The following is a 19,572-nucleotide window of genomic DNA, read 5'->3' as shown; positions in this document are numbered from 1 at the left end:
GCCCAGCCTTGGCTCTGGATCAGAGGTAGGCCGCACGTCAGGGGACAAGGCAAATTTTGGTCGCGACCATGCCATCCCTTTCATGCCGAAAATCCAGGAGGACAATTTTGGCTAATGCTATTTCCTGCAGATAAGATGCAAACGAGCTCCTTTTTACTTCTTCTTCTTCTTCTTCATCAGAGAATTGGGAGAGGCGGGTGAGCGGTGGTCCGCGCTTTGTTTCATCATCAGCTAGTTGGATATCGGTCCGCTGTAGCCGCCGCGGCTGCTGTCACATTCATTTTGGAATATCAGAGAGGTCATTAATGAAATGGAATCAGTAGAATGAAATAAAGATTGGCCACTTAATGTGCACAGAACCACATGTAGTTATCCATATCAAACCATTTTGCCCTCCATCAGTACCTAAGTGGCTTAATCGAGGCCTGGATACAGGATTCTTTTACTCACCCAAGACCTTCTAAATTGTTTCCAGCCAAAGTGGAGATGGTTAGAGATATTCACGGTGTGGAACTCGCATCAGATTTTGTCGCTCCATGGTCACATATTATCGCTCTTTAAGACACCTGATTGAAACGTTTACTGTCAAAAAATAGAAAAATAGATCACAAACATAAAGAAAGAGGCATGTAATGATGTGGTTATTATTTGGATTCTTATTAGATGGAGAAAGTATCAAACTACATCAAAGGGATTCATATTATCCATCATGAAACCAAACGCAAATATGGAGAGACATTCAACCTCCGGATATTAGTTAGCAAACAAAGATAATTATTTTTTTGTAACTTTGTTTGAAACAGGGGATTTATTCGCGTTATTCCTCATAGTCTGCAATCTTTGAACAGCATTTTTTTTCAGCAATATCACTGCATGAAAAGTGAGATTTTCGTCCCCGTAAACGCCCGGAAATCTCCCTAATTTCCGACAATTTCCGACAATTTGCAAACCGCGCACGTCGCGTTTGTCTGTGCCACAATTGTCGGAAACGAACCATGACGTATGTGGAGAGCTGGCGGAGGTGCGAATCGCCCGAATTAGCATATGAATGCAGCGAAACCGCGGGTGGCCGAGCGGAGCGGGCTTGAATATCCTTACTCCTTATTGGATGAAACCACAACTTACTAACAAATAAAATCACTCGTGATTGGCAGCAAAGCCACACCTGGGCAGACCAGGCTTGAGTTTCCTTGTTCATGATTGGATGAAACCACAACTTTCAATCACTCGTGATTGGTTGGCAGATCTGTCGCTATTGGTCACCCGCCTCATTTCATTTATATATTCATATTATGCTGTATATTCATTTCATGGTTATCCTATGTAGGCTACTACACTATTATTAGGATACCAACCAGGACATCAATGCATTTATAGAGAAAATGAACATTTGCCACATGTTTATGCAAAGAAAGAGCTTTATTAACAACACACAAACAACAACTACATACAAAGTGAGGATCTGCCCACACTTAAAGGCGGTTTAAAAAACTACAGCTCAGTAAACTGTCCGTTTGCCTCCTCGGGGTTGTAGACCGTCACTGGCGGCGTGTTTTCCGAGGCAGGTCTGTTGTGCAGGCGCCTCGTGTGTGTGGCGACCGTACAATCCACCCCGAGACCCTGCCAACAACGAGTTCCACCTCGTCATCAGCCAGCACACTTTGTCTCAATTCCAGCAGCTGTAAAAACAACAATGAATCAGTACTGTGCGATGCGATGCGTATGGACACAACACATCTATCAATGCACCTGAAAAAAGTCAGCAAATAAACTCTGACCCTCTTTCTTCTCGCTCGACTCCGCGCTGAATCCTTCGCAGCTTCCGCCCGCAATGAGTGTTCCGGCTGAACCTGAAGCTCCTGCGTACGTCTCAAAATACGTCTTACAGGCGGCTGGAAAACAATTAAATGAGTGTGGTATGAATACAAAAAAAATCAAACGCAAGTCACAGTAACATTTAACGAGGAAGGAGAAACAGTAAACAGTGTCACTTACACACAATGACGTCGTCTAAATCTGGACTTTTCCCGGAGCAAATACGAGGTCACCGCCTCATTATGAGGCGAGATTAGTCTGTGAAAACGAAATGTACAGTTATGATCGGTATACATACGTATATATTTCCTTATAGCGCAGAATGAAAGCATATTCTTTAAATCTTACCCTTGCTCCGGTTCGTTCGTAGCGCCTGCAATTCGTCTCGGAGTTGTGAAGACGGCGCACCGCTTCCTGTAAACGACACGGCAAAGAAAATACACTTTAATAAAGCTGTTTCTGTTCACTTGTAAGGCTACTAGGCTACTCTTAGCTTTCGTTTGAGGCTACGCTACTTTTAGCTTAGCTTGCAGTCATCGAACGTATTCTTACCGCTATCTTGGGATTGTGCTCCCGTCTCCTCTTCTTTGAGTCAGTTCCTCTCCTCCATGGACAGAAACCCGCAGAGTCCCGAACGCTCCAGTGGAGCGAACCGCTCGTTGATATCGGCAGTTTGTTGTTGGAGTTGACGAGACGATCCACTGAGAGCATCAGCAGCTTCTTCTCGTCTGTCTGCGGACTGGCCGAAAGTTGCTGACTGCGGAGAGGAGTTGAAGGCGAGTTTAACGCGAGACGTCGTCCAGCCATTATTCACGAACCAGCAAAAACCAAACAAAGGAACTGGAGATACAGTTCTTCTGAATATAGTAACACACACGTGTCTGTTTGTATGCTCGTCTTGCAAGTACTGCTGTATCAGTCATGCCTATGACCTCACACGTGATTGGACGAGGAGTCTAAGGGTCCTCCAATCACATACGAGGTTATTGTTATACGGAAGGACCAGTATTTTAGGAAGACAAATGGTTGGGACTTTGAAACAGCTGATATGCTTTATGTAAAGCAGTGTTTTGGTGTCAGCGGAACGACTTTCCCTAGAAAACTGTACAGTGGTGCCTCTTTCTCCATTCCACCAGACAATCTTGGATGAGTCTGACATACATGCAATGTTGACAATGTATCATCACATGTACCCTTGTGTCACTGAGGTTGAATGTTTTGCCATGACATGTAAACAGGTAACATATATGAATGTAACTTACTCAATCGATAGATGCAGAGCATAAAGGTCAGCATGTGTTTATGCTAAGTGGTGTGGAAACACTATCAGTTTTGAGGAACCCGTCCTTGACCCTCTAGCAGAACTACGACCAGCCATTATAAAGCAGTTTATAGTTGTTAATGTTGTGTCAAAGGGTACGGCATTTTAACATGTTCTTGCACAAGTTTCCTGGCTTCATCCCCACCCGGACAGACATTTTTATGGAAAGCCAATAGAAGTTTGGGGCTTGCAGGGAACAGATACGTCATACCCAGCATCATTTCTGCCAGTTGAGCGCATTGCTAGAAGATGTGTGGTTAATACATCCTCTGTGCATTTAAGTAAGACCAAAGAAAAGGTCACTGTAGTCTATGGCGTTATATTTGTGCCACAATCCTGAGCGCGTAATTTTAAGTTTTGAGCACAGAGAACTATGTTGTAGCAAAGAAAAACATTCCGTGCGCGCAGTTTACTGAGGTGCCCTCGCCACAAACTGGTTTTCTGCGCGCAGGCAGCCGTTGCTGCGCTCGCTCCACCTCTTCACGCTGCGCTCGCTCGACGGTTCACTCACGCGCTCGCTCGACTTGCAGCAGCGTTACATTTGTGCCACAAAACCAACCAATCAGAGAATTAAAGAAGGTCCATTGTGATTGGCTGTTGGTCTCCAATCACAACGCTAGTAGAACTACCTACAGCATCGCGGAAGCTCAGCGAGTTGTTGAAGTTTGCAGCATTTGTGCTAAATGCTAATGGCCTGGATTAAAACATTTGGTGTTCTCATCATTTGCTTCGGTCATGTCTGATGGTGGCTAGTCGGACTTCTAATATCACTCGTTTTCGTCTTCTTTAGGAAGCGTTGTGATTGGAGACCAACAGCCAATCAAAATGGACCTTCTTTAATTCTCTGATTGGTTGGTTTTGTGGCACAAATGTAACGCTGCTGCAAGTCGAGCGAGCGCGTGAGTGAACCGTCGAGCGAGCGCAGCGTGAAGAGGTGGAGCGAGCGCAGCAACCGCTGCCTGCGCGCAGAAAACCAGTTTGTGGCGAGGGCACCTCAGTAAACTGCGCGCACGGAATGTTTTTTTTTGCTACAACATAGTTCTCTGTGCTCAAAACTTAAAATTACGCGCTCAGGATTGTGGCACAAATATAACGCCATAGTAGTCCTGCCACTATGCACTGTAGTTGAGCTCTAGGAGACTGATCTCTGCAGACCCCTCATTCTGATTCAAATGTTGTTTGCATGGAATGCTCATTTTACCTTGATTAAAACTAATTTTTGAAAGAAGTTATTTTGTGTATCTTTTTTACATAACATTTGCCATTGCTAATGGCGTACACAGTAATCTAGCATATTTGAATTAAATTAATCAATATAAGCTCAAATGTAAGAGTCTATAATTAGGCTACTGAGCCTGATCTATTTGTACCAGAGATTTTCTTACCTTTTAAAAAAATGTCACCTGGGCTAAAACTCCCTCTGGGACCCTGATTTGCATTTGTATAGCTCACAGCATTTTCATTTACATGTCAAAGCCTCCCCTAGAATTAGGAGGAGGGGGGTCATGGGGGGACAACTGCCAAGGGAGGCCCACATCAATTTCTGACAATTTACGGCAGTTTTCGGCGTTGCCCGCAAATTGCCGCAAACCTGAAATTCCACGACAATTTACAGTGCCGCATACTGCCGAAAATCCCACTTTTCATGCAGTGATAAGATATTAATTAAATTTCTGTTCTGAAAAATCCAATGATTCGCTTAACTGTCCCTGACTACTGCTAAGAAATGTTCTAAATACTCCATTACATTGTGTGTTCACTCCAGCATAATTTAACCTTCAGCCAATTACTGTTAGCTAAAGGCTAAATGACCTGTTTTGACAGACAAGCGCACTATTTGAGATTCATTTTAAAACAAATGAAACAGTGTTTGCCCTATTTTGAGCAAGGCATTAGCTGTAACAAGCGTTGGCTGAAAAGATTCAGGAGAAACATTTATCCATCACGAATCCGACAGAAAAAAAGGGTTTTTATCAGACCCTACAAATATTGCGCAAACCCCATTGTACTTTTCTCAGCTGTATCTTTGTATATATTTATTTCAGAGACAAAATAGATGGCGTCATTTCCTCTCATTCATTACATGAATCCACATGAATTCACACACCTGACCGGCGCAGCATGTATCCTGCATAGAAGATTAACACAAATGATTAATGTTGGAATTCATTGTTATTTTTATTATGAATCTCAATCTTAATGTAGTTTTCGCAGCCTCATGATAAATGTGATGAGCCGATGAATAGACCTGACATTACCAGAGCAGCTCGGAAGCTGTCTGATGCCTCAGTGACAAGTCGCCTTTTCCAGTCACATAACCGCATTGGTTGCATCAAATGCACACAAGTGTACAATTCATCATTTATTCATCATGTACCATTTTGTTAGTTTTTACCAAAACGGAAGAACAGCCGGCATAATGCAACAAAATGTGCATCCTGCTTCAAGAATCTTTGTCACAGAGTCAGCAGACCACAGCTCGTGTGGTTGTGGATCCTGCTGGCGTCCTCTCTTACCCCTCGGACAGCGCTGTTGTCCGAGGGGAAGCACGACGGCAGGGTCCGAGCAGAGTGCACACATCCGTCCACGTGCCCCTCTGATCCCAATCATTCATAAATCCAGCCAGAGAGATTTGAATCCACCATCCGCCCTGCCGTGTCTGTTATTTCTGTCCCCCACCTCCCTTTGGCTATTAGGAAGGAATGAGATGTGACAAATACCCTCACATGTCCGATACCGTCTCCTCTTCTCATCTTTGGCATCTTTTACTCTTTCTCAGATTTTTTATGTTCAACATTCGGTTCGTTTCTGCTTAACTTAATCTTTTTAAATCAATACTTTCTCATATCTTTTTTTTCCTACTTCAGTTTGTCCTATTTAGTTTCCTGGGTCTTCTCTGTTTCCACTTTCTCATCGTTTTGCTCCAAAAAAGAACTTCCCCTCAGTCTTTTAGCCCAGATTCAACACTGCTGTCGAACAGGCAGGCAGTGAGGAGGCAGTGACTTAACAAAATGTAAATACAGCAGTTTTTTTCACATTACTTCATTGCGTATTTTTAGTGGCTGAACAAGAGCATGCAAAGGTGTGCCTCTTCGAGCCCCGACTGGAAGTCTTATCAGTTGAACACACAGAAAAAAGCGAGAGAAATCATATATCAAACAAAACAATGATAACACTCTGCAGGAAGTGACGAGTCAATTCAAAGTTAAGTTTAAAATCTCAGACGATTGTTACGACAATAACGAGGCGACCAAAGAAATTCTAAAAGAGAAGACGGGTAGAAGTGAAAATGAAAGTGATTGATTTGCTGCCTCTCTGGATACGTAACGAATATTCTCTTCTGAGTCAATCTCAGCCAACGTCGGGCGTGAGACGGGCTACGCCTGGTCGCCAGCCAATCGCAGGGCTGACGCAGAGACAAACAGCCGTTCACTCTCACATTTACACACCCACGGGCCCTTTAGAGCCACCAATTAACCTGATCCCTAGAGCATGTCTTTGGAGTATGGGAGGACGCCGGAGTCCCCGCAGAGAACCCACGCAGACACGGGGAGGACATGCGCAGACTCCACACAGACAGGCCGCTGGGTGCGAAAGGTGGGCGGTGGAAGGTTCCCTTTTCAGAACGCCAGGTTGGGTGGTCGGTTCCTCCGCTGGTCGGTGGTAGGTTCCTTTTTCAGAACGGCACAAGCCGATCTCAGTTGGGTATTTAGCGACTTGGACCCTCCTCATGCAGAGTCCATGTAACGTTAAATGAGTATCTTCATGACCGTGGGTCCCTCCTGTCTGGCCAAACCACTCGCCCGACTAGGCGCCGTCACCAGAAAATGGGATCTTGCTTTATTTCTTATTATTATAATATTATTATATTATATGTCCCAATATTGCCATGTTCCCATCATCCGAACGGCAGGTTGCATGATCTGTAGGCACCTTCCAATCATATTATAGGAAGGTGCCTACAGATCAAGCGACCTGCCGTTCTGACAAAGGAACCTGCCACGACCACTTTTCGCACTCGGCGTCACTCGCTGGGTGGGTTTGAACCCAGGAGCTTCCTGCTGTGAACAAACAGTGCTGACCACCATGCCGGCCTGTCGGTATTAATTTTAATTCCCATAATTCACACTTATAATAGGCATTATATTCTTATAGAATAAGTACTTTAATCATTGATCAACCATAACCAAGTAATTTTAATCCTATTTCGATTTTTTTCAATTCACAGTTTTAACCACGTTAAACTGAAACGTCAATCCGAGAGACGATATGTTTTGCTGTAAACGTTATCAAAAATGGATTTTAGTTGCACGGGAAAGCTTCTCTTTTTTTGTAGGGGACTGGGTTGGCAGACAGCAAAGGGGGGCGTTAACTCGTAAGGCTTGCTCCCCTTGTTCAGAGCCCCAAATGAAGATGGATTAGCTTGAAGGCCGAGGGAACCAATGAGCAGCAACACAGGTGGAAACCAATAATGTTATTAGCACAGGAAAGAAAACCAGGAAGGAGAAAAGAAAGAAGCAAAAAAAAAAACACACACACAACAAGCACATTTCCCTTACCTGGCCAGTAACACAATACTGGGGCAGCTTTCTAAACCTGGGGGAGGAATGTTGTCTCGCTGACACTGCTTTCCTCGTTTTCTCTCTGATGGTCTGCTCACGCATTCAAGATGTGTCGTCCTTCTAGCTTATTAAAGTTAAGTAAATTATACGTATTGATGCAATCTTAGTTTTCAAGGTTCTATCACCTGGATTTTCACTCGCAGTGACACCTTTTAAAAGGCAGATTAGTTATATTAGGTTTTGTGTCCAGCCAACAAACGCACTTCCACAGCGTTCACTCCTCGCTGCAGCCATTCCTGGATTACTCATGCTGCCACCTTCCCTTAACTTCCAGGGATCAAACACCAGCCTCTTAGAGCGCACTGTGCACCTGCAGCGCTGACGAAGCTAATTGGTGGACTGTGGGCAGTCGCCCTCCCGGCTGCCCCCTCCTCACGCCAAGGAAACGTCTTTTCTCCCCACTCGCTCTGCAGCGGCGGGCGAGACGCCGCCGAGCGCGCTGACTCCGTCTCTCCCCGGGCCGCCACTTTCTACCGCACGACAGACTGCTCAGCAAAATCTGCTCCATTGGAGTGGATCAGCTCCAGCTAAGACACCCTTTCACACTTCCTCCCTCCCTTTCTCCAAACCCTCTCCCTCCTATGTGACCGCAGTGCTTTCCTTCCTTCCTTCCTTCCTTCCTTCCTTCCTTCCTTCCTCCTGACACAGAGGTCTGGGGGAGTCGCAAGGGGAGTCAGGATTTCCGGATGTGCGCCGATCCGAGACACAGACGGACTGACGGGGAACAGACTGGAGGATGCTGCTGCTACCGTGGACTTTGGGGCTTCCCATCCTAGAGCTACAAGGAGAATGACTGAATCATTCCAGTTTCGATATGACAACAGGAAGGTGAAGTGAGTCGGAGATTAGCGGCGTGGGCGTATGTGACCGTGAAAGACAATGAAGCACTAAGATCGTTCGGTTCATGATAATAATCAACGATGATGATGGATTAATGGTCGGCAAGAACTTTGATGCACTTTGACCTGATGTTACACCGGCGCCCCTCCTCCCTCCGTATCTCATCCAGCGGGAAAAAAAAGTCTGTTTGCAGGCCGGAGGCCCGGCAGCAGAACGCAACCTCTCATCTTTGCGTTCAGCTCTTCGCCTTCCACCCCGTTCGGTACAATATGACTCACGCAATGCTTTGTAGGTTTCAGAGCACTTCTTCTCAATGTATGACATTCATTTCCTTCACCATTCTCTGTGGGGGGAAGAAGAGACAAATGACCCCAAGTGTTTGGAAGGGCAGGACAAAGAAGGGAAGGAAACACAGACTGAAAGAAAGGAGGGGTGGGGGGGGGGGGGGGGGGAATCACAATAATAGCAATCTCTCTTCTCTCCCCTTTTTTTTTTTCTCAGAAGAGCTTACAGTGAGTGCCAGCTGGGCTCTGCTGCTGCTGCTGTTGTACAGTGCACGCTACTTCAGAGAAGTCAACCTCACTGCACTCCATCCGCCCCATTGAGCCGCCAGCGCTGGCAATCAATTCTGAGCCTTGTGCTGTCGCTGATGGCCTCTGGACACGGCAGCTGGGTGCAGGAAGACAAGCGCTCTTCCACGGGAGTCTGTCCCCCGATCAGCTGCAGCCAGCTGTCCGGCAACAGCGCGCCGCCATTCAGAGCGGCAGCCGCCGCCGCTGCTGCCGCTGTTGCCGCTGCTGCCGGTGGAGCGAGACCTCCTTTACTGCCGTCACCGCCGCTGCCAAGTCCCCTTTCACCGTACTTTTTTTTTTTTTTTACCCCCTTCTTCCTTCCAAAGTTTTCAACCGTACGGACTCGCGACCCTTGAGCCTCGCGACAGGCCTCGTATGTCTGTCTGGGCCGTCTCCCAGTCGCTTTCTTCACCCCGAGTCAAATTGTCCATCTGTCTCCGCTTTTACCAACTTTTTCCTCCGCTAATTTCCACCTCGCTTTCTCTCTCGCCCAGTCTTCCCTCCCGTACCCATCCCTCTTTTTCCTTCTTTGTTGGTTACCATGTCTCAGTTTCTCCGCTCCTTTCTCTCCCCTTTTTTTTTTTGTTTGCCACTCGCTCTTATTTCCGCACAAATTCCATCTCATTCTTTGTCGCAATCCAACCCCCCCCCCCACAAAATGTCACAATACTGTATCTTTTCTTCCCCCTTTTCTTTCGAGTAACTTCTTTTTCTGTCCCCCTTTTTCTCATTTTTTTCTTTTTACAGGTGTAAGGCGGGATTTACATTTTCTCAGGACAGGCACCCGTGAAGAGAAGCCTGCTGGCAGATCAAAGGCTCCGGCTGTAAAACGATCTGAAAGAGTCCGGCTTTAGCATCCATCAGGGTACCTTAAAAGCTCCCTGGTCAGCCGAGAGGGAAGCTGAGGGCCCCTGTAGGATATTAGAAACAAATATACGACCCGGTTCATAAAATTAATAAAAATGCATATAGTGTACACCAGAATACAGCCATGATTCTGAAACTGTAATCAATAAAGTAATGACAATATTGTAAAACCACTGTAATTCTGCAACTGCAATAGAATAATACCAATGCAGTTATGATTGTATTTGATGTAATGTAATCAACTGGAATGCATGCATGTAATACTTGCACAACAACTGATATTGACTAAGGATCATTCGAAATCCGAGTTACATTGAACTCACCAGAAGACCACTCCCAGAGGTGTGGACACTAACTTTCACACCTTTAAGCATTGTTATAAATACCTTGTAGGAACCATTGTTCTGGAGTTCGCTGGTGGAGGCGACAGACGGCACTAGGGATGGTCAAAAGGACTGACCTGGGGCCTGTTGGTTGCCAGCGTCTCCTCAGCTGAGATGTTCTTTTTACCACAACACCATCTCTTTTATTAAATACATTTGATTTTAACCTTTTGATCAGCGATGACCTCTGTCCGTCTGGCGTTTCTTCATTTTTGAACACAACACCCCCCAAAGTGAAGAGGGGGTGGGGGGTGATGGAGGGGCGGAGGGACAGTAGAAGGTGGGTGGAGAGAGAGAGAGAGAGAGAGAGAGAGAGAGAGAGAGAGGCTTCTCGGAGGGAGGAAAATTCCCATAACAAGCTGCATGTTTTCACTTTTCTTTTGGATTCAGCCCCCTCATCCCTTCCTTCAGCTTTAACCTTCTATCCAGCAAACTTGAGTTGAGGCTGTAAGGGGAGAACCTCTCCATCTGTGCACCATCTCCACTCCGCTCACCAAAACCCAGACTTTTACTACTCCACCCTGCAGTCTTCACACAGGGTCAAGTCTGGTCGGGGGGGGGGGGGGGCACAGGGAGTGTGGGTGGAGGAGAAACCTGGATTGGCTTCATTAATTGTATCACTTTACATACAAATTGAACGTGGAAGAGGAATTGGGATTACAGAAGTATGGGGGCTGTGCGTATCCCTTCCTCCGCGCTACAAGCATGATTCACAGTCTTGAAATGGATAGGTGCCCAACATCTGTGATAGGGATTGAGATTAGACCTGCATTCCTGGTGTGTTCCGGTGCCTGCACGTTGGTTTCTTTTTCAATAACAAAAAGTAAGGCTGCATTTGTCACATAAATCCAAGAAGAAATGTGCATCCATGTGGCTGATCTTGCGACAGCGCCCTCAAGGACGAAGATTTATAGACATTGAGGATTGCGAACACTGAGCTCCTTTTTTTCTTCTGTCGTCCTAAAATGTCCAAATCTCAGTAGTGACGTTGTCTGTTATAGTGCAAATATAACCCTTCCAGGTGTCTCTATGGAGAAGTACTGGACCTAAGACGTGCATTATATTATATTATTAGATCACCAATATTAATGGGCTGAAGAGCGATCCTCCTCAGCCCAATAATATTGGTGATCTCAACCCATTTGAATGCATGTTTACACATTCACACACTCGTTAACACGCTTTCATCTTTGTAGAAGCCTTCTCACAAAGACCCGCACGCAGATACTGGACTCAAAGTACTTCCCACATGGATCACCCTAAACACACACAACTATGTGTCCCCCAATGTGCAGCTTGCTGACATGTGTGTGGAGACAGAGGGCTGCAAGCCACTGTCTCAGCTTAGATGTCCCGCACACACGCACACACACACACAGACAGGCGGAAAGACAGACAGACAGACAGACAGCTTGGCCATCCTGTCCACCCGAGGATGAGTTCCCGGAACTTTTTCAAACAATTTTTTCTGTCTCGCTCTTTCTGTCCCTCACTCTGTGCCTCGTAACCAGAGCTGCTCTGGAGGGCGTGGTTTCGACCACAAGGTAGGTCAAATCATCACATCAGTTTAATTTTTTTTTGGGGGGGGGCTTTTTCTCAGGATGAAATCAATCAATTCATTATAATTGATATTTAACCAGCATCGGCACGCAACACAGAGTGGAAGTCAGCGCACCGGAAGCCGTGGACAGCCTGGAGCTCTCTGCATGGTTCTTGTGTCACACGAGAGCTTTGCCATTGTGCAAACCAAAGGTTTGCCCCTCACGTGGCTGCCTGTTGATGATTGGCTCCTGCCTTTTCTAAACACACGACAACCACGTAGCAAGCGTATTTTAATACAATACATCAACGCATGTGCCGGACAGCGGCTGCGTCTCTCCCACTTTCCCGACTTGGATTGTTCCACTTTGGCTTTAATGGCCACGACAATGTAGCAAGAGCGTCGGGAACTGAGCTGGCTTATTTATTAAACCGTTTTTAATTTTCAAAACATCCAATATTTTCGTGCTAATTTTCAATTAGTTTCTTTTTCATTTTCACCTGTTTTAATATTTCTTAAGGTCAAAGACGGCTTGCCTCTGAAGGCCTAATGACACCTTGGATGCACTTTGGAGATTACCTGCAACACACTCCCAACGTCAAGGCCGGAGACAGAAAGAAAATGTTCCATAAGGTCACTTGTCCCAGAGAGAATGAGGCGAAGAAGGAAAAGAAATATGAAGACATTTGGTCCCCTAGTATGTTTTTCCAGATGTCTGTTCATGTAACTTTTCTCATCCACGGCCTCCTTTATAACAGTTACACTGATGCGAGTACGCTGACATTTCGCCACGGTAGACCAAGCCGTGCACGCACAGTGGAGGCTGTGAGGAGTCATGGGAGCCTGCAGGATCAGAGAAGGAGAGAGATGGAAATAAAGAAGCTGCCTCTGTCCTCACAAGGGGCGGCCAGAATGTGCAGCGCTCACACTTAACCCAGTTATTACACTCTCCATTACCTGAGGACATACTAGCATTTCTAATGTGCATGCAAACAGCCCAGGGAAAGAAATCCACCGGAGGTTCACAGAGGGGTTTTAACCGTGCCAAATTTACCGGAGAAACTGAATCAACCAGATGTCTGCTATTGGAAACTGGAGTAGCACGAGGATGTCTGGAATGTTCTTACTGCTATCAATGCCCCTCTGAGTGATCACATATTTCAACATTTGCAGCATCATCTTTAGTTGTTTTTACTTTATCGTTGAAGCCTAAAAGGCTTTTGTACATTAGTTAAAAGATGTCAAAATTTGCAGTGCGAAATCAGTAATAAAATACAATTCTGCTGTATTTCCTACTATATCTTTTGAAAAATAACTCTCTAATAACTCTGATTATCCGAATAATTAAATTCTACTTACTTATGTTACTCAACTGAGGTTCATCAACATGACCTTTGAACACATCTTGATTCCCCATTAACCGCAGTTCTAATATTACATTTTCAACTCGCATTGACACGTGACCAGCTGTGTGTATGAGTGAGTATTTTTGTGTGTGTACATTCGCATACACATGTTTTTTGTTTTTGTACTGTGACGTATGTTTATTTTCACATATGTTATTCATACTGAAACCATGTCCGCATCGTGGCCAGTGATTCCCACGTCCTTTTAGTTTCACCAGCACCCTTCCTGCAGAGGTATTTACTGACACAGTAGGCCCGGTCCTCACGGTGAAGCTGTGCGTTAAATTCAGGGGACCCCTGGATGTAGGCTAACGAGTGACTAACATTAGCAAGCCAGCTAACAAATAAGTATTGCAGTCAAACCATCTGTTGTTATCACACGAGGAGGCGGCGTCGATGCTATCTTTGTTGCTACATACCTCGTGTGACGTTTCACCGCAAACTCTCTGTGGGACTCTGATTTTTGATATCAGTTGTGTGAACACTGTTGACCACACAACGTGCCCTCATCGGCACACATCCATTCAGCTGAGGAATGTCTCTCACAATCAACCGTTATCGGGTGTTTTGTCTGTTTTGACTGAGAGGCATCCGAAGAGGGCTCGGCGTTACGACTGATTGGAATACACACCTCTTTTCTTACATGTCTCTCATCCTTTTTGTCTTTCCCACATCTCTCACTTGTTCGCATTTTAAATTACTCACACCAGATGTTAAAGAAAAGAATTTCCCCGCTCTTGAGGTTAATTGGAGTAAGTAATACCCAAAGTGCCTCCTTGTTTTTTGGGGGGGAGGGGGTTTAGGAATCGCCCTTCAAGACTTCAAGTGTAGCATTAAAAGATTTTGACGGTTCTTTGATTGGAACAAGGCCTCTGAAGCACTCCATAGTCGAGCCCTCCTCCGTCACCTTGTTCCCAGGCCCACCTCCGGCAGCACCCACATCCCCTGACCCGTAACATCCATTTGATTTATCCCTGATTGTTAAGAGGCCTGTGAAGCTCCATCTCGATTTGGCTCCATATGAGCACAGTGCCGGGAGGTCATCTATAATACTCATTTTCAGTGGCTCATTATTCTAAGGCCAAACAACCCAAAAGACCCAATTTTCCTACCGCACTGTTCATAAAAGTGACAGATGGCCAAAAGCTGGAAAAGCTTTCGTATAATCATTAGTCCACTGAAGTGCTACATACAATGCTCTTTAGTATAGTGGAGGTTGGACTCTGTTCCCACTCTCTCTCTCTCTCACCCACTCCTTCCACCTTCTCTATCCTGTTCATTTTTTCCAAGGTGAAGAATGTGAAGGAGGAGAACGATGTGTGTTTAATAGCTATGGGCCATATTCCACCCAGTTCAGCTTTCCTCCTCTTCACATGGCTCACAATGTGAGTCCGGGACACACAGATCTGGTCCAGGTAGTTTGTCTCTCTCTAAAGGGTCACTCTACCTTAACGCGGGACAGCGCTTTGAGTCACAAGACATGTCCTCCTTTCATCCCACAGACCTGTCGCTCCCCAGCATTCAGGGTCATCTACAGTCACTTGAGCAAGTCCGCACCCCTCCGCGAGTTGCCGGTGGGGGTCTTTTCTTGCCCGGGGAAGTGCCTGTGTGATAAATGTGTGGCTTGGAACAACAGCTGAGACCAAGACTTGGCTCAGCCTTCCCAGTGCCTGTTGCAGACACAAGTTTGGTTTCCTCATATCTTGGCGCTTTGTCATGAATGACCTCTTTCATTTTTCCCCACCTCCAATAATAACCAAAGTCCTCGACTCAGCATTTAAGAAAAAGAATCCTTCCATTTTTTCTCAGGAGGACATTTTTTTTAAATTTTCCTTCTCATATTTGTTTCCACTCCTGTCTTCTTGGCAGGGGGAAATGCCAGGTCACTGCAGTAACTGTATCTGCTGCGTGGTGGCTTGCAGGACTCTGTGGGGCGGGTGGGTGGGCAAATTGTTGTTTTGGAGATCTTCAATACACAAGTCCTTGTTTTTTCATTTATTTCTTTGGATTGTGCAAGCTCGCCCACTGAGAAGAACGACATACAACGTTGACGTAAATATACTGTTCTAATCCTGAACCTGTTCATGTTCATTTAATCACCCAACTAAATCCAGTTGAGCCACTTACAGATTTTACCTTCGGTCTCTTCAATCAGCATGGGGTTGCTCCGACCGACAATTCGTCTTATAAAAATAGGGGGCCTAACCCCTATATCCAACCATCTTTCATCCTGGTTTTGTGGCCCTTCCACATGTGCCTCTAATCTCTCCCTTGTGTCTCCGAAATGTCAGTGCAGAGGAGCGAGCACGTACTTGCTCGCTATGGATTTCCCATGGAATGTGCCGTTTTCGGTTTTCCCTGTTTTGTTAGGCAGTGATTATGGAGTATTTATTTTCCTACTGGGTGTGGGAACTCAACCTGTTGGTACACTACCATTATGCGGAAGGTTTTCCGATTCTTCTCGAGCTGTGACTCATACAATTTGACGCACGAAAACACGCTGTCAAAGACATTAGATAAGATTAGATTTGATCGGATCTGTAGTTTAAAAAAGCCATTAAGATGTTTTTGAAGGATAAAAGATTGTCTAGACCATCGGAACATAGTAACCCTCTCTAGATGGAGAGGGGTGGGGGTAAAACTGGATGCACAGAAGCATGTTTAAAATGTGGTTCTTTATTTATTTTTTTAAAAGATCTTTGTTGAGTTTTTAGTTCGTATGGTTTGGCTCATCTTGCTAACGTGTTTGCATTTGTTCTATTTGCATGCATCAAATGCAAACACGCATGAGCAAGCAAGCATCAGAGGTTAAGCCCCAACTATCTGACTCAGTGGTGAATGGTGTAGGTCTGGGATCGAGGCTTAGTGGAGGAGGGGTCAAATAGACAGAGAGGGGGAATGATGGAGGGAGAGAGGCCCATGCAAGACAATTCCCCTGACGTTGGGCCATTCACAGACACAGGAAATGCTTGACCTCACACCTTGAGAAATGTCCACAGCGGCGCACGGTGTAATTGAGCATAATTAGGAGCTGCCAGAGGACAAAATAGAGACGGACTTTCGTGCCCCGCGTTGCCTTCCTTCCCCATGCCTGGGGAGCCGAACTCTCGCTGCACAGATTCACAGCAAATACCGTCTCTAAACAAACAATGGTAACTTCACAACAACAAGGATCCTTTCAGCTCAGCTGCTTATCTGAAATCTTTGCTGTCTGCATTGTGTAATCCAGAGGGTCAGCCGCAGAGGTCGTGATTAGTTTGCAACGCTCTTCGCGTGGAGCGAAACCTTCCATGTGAAGCTTTGACACAGACACGTGAAACAGAGTCTAGACCATCACAGCAGATATCACACTGCATGAAAAGTGGGATTTTCGGCAGTATGCGGCACTGTAAATTGTCGTGGAATTTCAGGTTTGCGGCAATTTGCGGGCAACGCCGAAAACTGCCGTAAATTGTCAGAAATTGATGTGGGCCTCCCTTGGCAGTTGTCCCCCCATGTCCGCCCTCCTCCTATTTCTAGGGGAGGCTTTGACATGTAAATGAAAATGCTGTGAGCTATACAAATGCAAATCAGGGTCGCAGAGGGAGTTTTAGCCCAGGTGACATTTTTTTAAAAGGTAAGAAAATCTCTGGTACAAATAGATCAGGCTCAGTAGCCTAATTATAGACTCTTACATGTTAGCTTGAATTGATTTATTTAATTCAAATATGCTAGATTACTGTGTACGCCATTAGCAATGGCAAATGTTATGTAAAAAAGATACACAAAATAACTTCTTAAAAAAAATAGTTTTAATCAAGGTAAAATGAGCATTCCATGCAAACAACATTTGAATCAGCATGAGGGGTCTGCAGAGATCACAGTCTGCTAGAGCTCAACTACAGTGCATAGTGGCAGGACTACAGTGACCTTTTCTTTGGTCTTACTTAAATGCACAGAGGATGTATTAACCACACATCTTCTAGCAATGCGCTCAACTGGCAGAAATGATGCTGTGTATGACGTGTCTGTTCCCTGCAAGCCCCAAACTTCTATTGGCTTTCCATAAAAATGTCTGTCCCGGTGGGGATGAAGCCAAGAAACTTGTGCACGAACATGTTTAAATGCCGTACCCTTTGACACAACATTAACAACTATAAACTGCTTTATAATGGCTGGTCGTAGTTCTGCTAGAGGGTCAAGGACGGGTTCCTCAAAACTGTTAGTGTTTCCACACCACTTAGCATAAACATAGGCTGACCTTTATGCTCTGCATCTATCGATTGAGTAAGTTACATTCATATATGTTACCCGTTTACATGTCATGGCAAAACATTCAACCTCAGGGACACAAGGGTACATGTGATGATACATTATCAACATTGCATGTCTGTCAGACTCAAGACTGTCTGGTGGAATGGAGAGAGAGGCACCACTGTACAGATTTCTAGGGAAAGTCGTTCTGCTGACACCAAAACACTGCTTTTCATAAAGCATATCAGCTGTTTCAAAGTCCCAACCATTTGTCTTCCTAAAATACTGGTCCTTCCGTATAACAATAACCTCGTATGTGATTGGAGGACCCTTAGACTCCTCGTCCAATCACGTGTGAGGTCATAGGCATGACTGATACCGCAGTACTTGCAAGATGAGCATACAAACAGACACGTGTGTGTTACTATATTCAGAAGAACTGTATCTCCAGTTCCTTTGTTTGGTTTTTGCTGCTTCGTGAATAATGGCTGGACGACGTCTCGCCTTCAACTCGCCTTCAACTCCTCTCCGCGGTCACCAACTTTCAGCCAGTCCGCAGACAGACGAGAAGAAGCTGCTGAATGCTCTCAGTGGATCGTCTCGTCAACTCCAACAACAAAATGCCGATATCAACGAGCGGTTCGCTCCACTGGAGCGTTCGGGACTCTCAGGTTTCTGTCCATGGAGGAGAGGAACCGACTCAAAGAAGAGGAGACGGGAGCACAATCCCACGATAGCGGTAAGAATACGTTCGATGACTGCAAGCTAAGCTAAAAGTAGCGTATCCTCAAGCTAAGCTAAGAGTAGCCTAGTAGCCTTACAAGTGAGCAGAAACAGCTTTATTAAAGTGTGTTTTCTTTGCCGTGTCGTTTACAGGAAGCGGTGCGCCGTCTTCACAACTCCGAGACGAACTACAGGCGCTACGAACCGGAGCAAGGGTCAGATTTAAAGAATATGCTTTCATTCTGCGGTATAAGGGAATATATACGTATGGATACCATAGGATGGATACCGATCATAACTGTATTTTGTTTTCACAGACTAATCTCGCCTCATAATGAGGCGGTGACCTCATATTTGCTCCGGGAAAAGTCCAGATTTAGACGACGTCATTGTGTGTAAGTGACACTGTTTACTGTTTCTCCTTCCTTGTTAAATGTTACTGTGACTTGCGTTTGATTTTTTTTGTATTCATACCACACTCATTTAATTGTTTTCCAGCCGCCTGTGAGACGTATTTTGAGACGGGACGCAGGAGCTTCAGGTTCAGCCGGAACACTCACCGCGGGCTGAAGCTGCGAAGGATTCAGCGCGGAGTCGAGTGAGAAGAAAGACGGTCAGAGTTTATTTGCTGACTCTTTTCAGGTGCATTGATCGATGTGTTGTGTCCGTACGCATCGCACAGTACTGATTCATTGTTGTTTTTACAGCTGCTGGAATCGAGACAAAGTGCGCTGGCTGATGACGAGGTGGAACTCTGGAAATCCGCCACCGTAGAGCTCACGTCGGACGGAGGGGACGGCGTTGTTGGCGGGGTCTCGGGGTGGATTGTACGGTCGCCACACACACACGAGGCGCCTGCACAACAGACCTGCCTCGGAAAACACGGCGCCAGTGACGGTCTACCACCCCGAGGAGGCAAACGGACAGTTTACTGAGCTGTAGTTTTTTAAACCGCCGTTACCCAAGTGTGGGCAGATCCTCACTTTGTATGTAGTTGTTGTTTGTGTGTTGTTAATAAAGCTCTTTCTTTGCATAAACATGTGGCAAATGTTCATTTTCTCTATAAATTCATTGATGTCCTGGTTGGTATCCTAATAATAGTGTAGTAGCCTACATAGGATAACCATGAAATGAATATACAGCATAATATGAATATATAAATATATATAAATGAAATGAGGTGGGTGACCAATAGCGACAGATCTGCCAACCAATCACGAGTGATTGAAAGTGGTGGTTTCATCCAATCA

At 45.5% G+C, this 19,572-nt stretch overlaps 2 protein-coding genes and 1 long non-coding RNA gene across 3 annotated transcripts in view; 2 read left to right on the top strand and 1 right to left on the bottom strand.

The window, feature by feature from the left end:
- LOC144391337 (uncharacterized) overlaps positions 1 to 10,591 on the top strand; it is an 82,497-nt gene extending 71,906 nt beyond the window's left edge. The window contains exon 5 of the mRNA XM_078097957.1: positions 9,918 to 10,591. Within this exon, the coding sequence (XP_077954083.1) occupies positions 9,918 to 9,960 (43 nt within the window). The 3' untranslated portion in view covers positions 9,961 to 10,591. The remainder of the gene's footprint in view (positions 1 to 9,917) is intronic.
- On the bottom strand, positions 1,547 to 2,074 carry LOC144391038 (uncharacterized). The gene is made up of 3 exons (XR_013454901.1): positions 1,996 to 2,074; positions 1,779 to 1,892; positions 1,547 to 1,679 (listed from the first exon to the last, which is right to left on the bottom strand). It is a non-coding gene; the product is annotated as an uncharacterized LOC144391038 (long non-coding RNA).
- A 5,929-nt stretch (positions 10,592 to 16,520) lies between the features above and the next one.
- LOC144391031 (uncharacterized) lies at positions 16,521 to 19,359 on the top strand. The gene is made up of 5 exons (XM_078097573.1): positions 16,521 to 18,338; positions 18,476 to 18,537; positions 18,640 to 18,717; positions 18,821 to 18,935; positions 19,030 to 19,359. Exons 1-4 carry the CDS (start codon positions 18,084 to 18,086, stop codon positions 18,828 to 18,830), a joined length of 405 nt encoding a protein of 134 aa, XP_077953699.1. The 5' UTR covers positions 16,521 to 18,083; the 3' UTR covers positions 18,831 to 18,935; positions 19,030 to 19,359.
- The last annotated feature ends 213 nt before the right edge of the window (positions 19,360 to 19,572 follow it).

This window comes from Gasterosteus aculeatus, chromosome Y (assembly GCF_964276395.1).
Source record: "Gasterosteus aculeatus chromosome Y, fGasAcu3.hap1.1, whole genome shotgun sequence".
Lineage (NCBI taxonomy): Eukaryota > Metazoa > Chordata > Actinopteri > Perciformes > Gasterosteidae > Gasterosteus > Gasterosteus aculeatus.
This window is presented reverse-complemented; position numbering and strand designations above follow the sequence as displayed.

Coding starts and splice junctions, on each gene's coding strand:
- LOC144391031 (XM_078097573.1), top strand. CDS start 18,084: ATGGCTGGACGACGTCTCGCCTTCAACTCGCCTTCAACTCCTCTCCGC. Junction 18,339..18,475: donor AGCACAATCCCACGATAGCG/GTAAGAATACGT, acceptor TGTCGTTTACAG/GAAGCGGTGCGCCGTCTTCA. Junction 18,538..18,639: donor CGCTACGAACCGGAGCAAGG/GTCAGATTTAAA, acceptor TTGTTTTCACAG/ACTAATCTCGCCTCATAATG.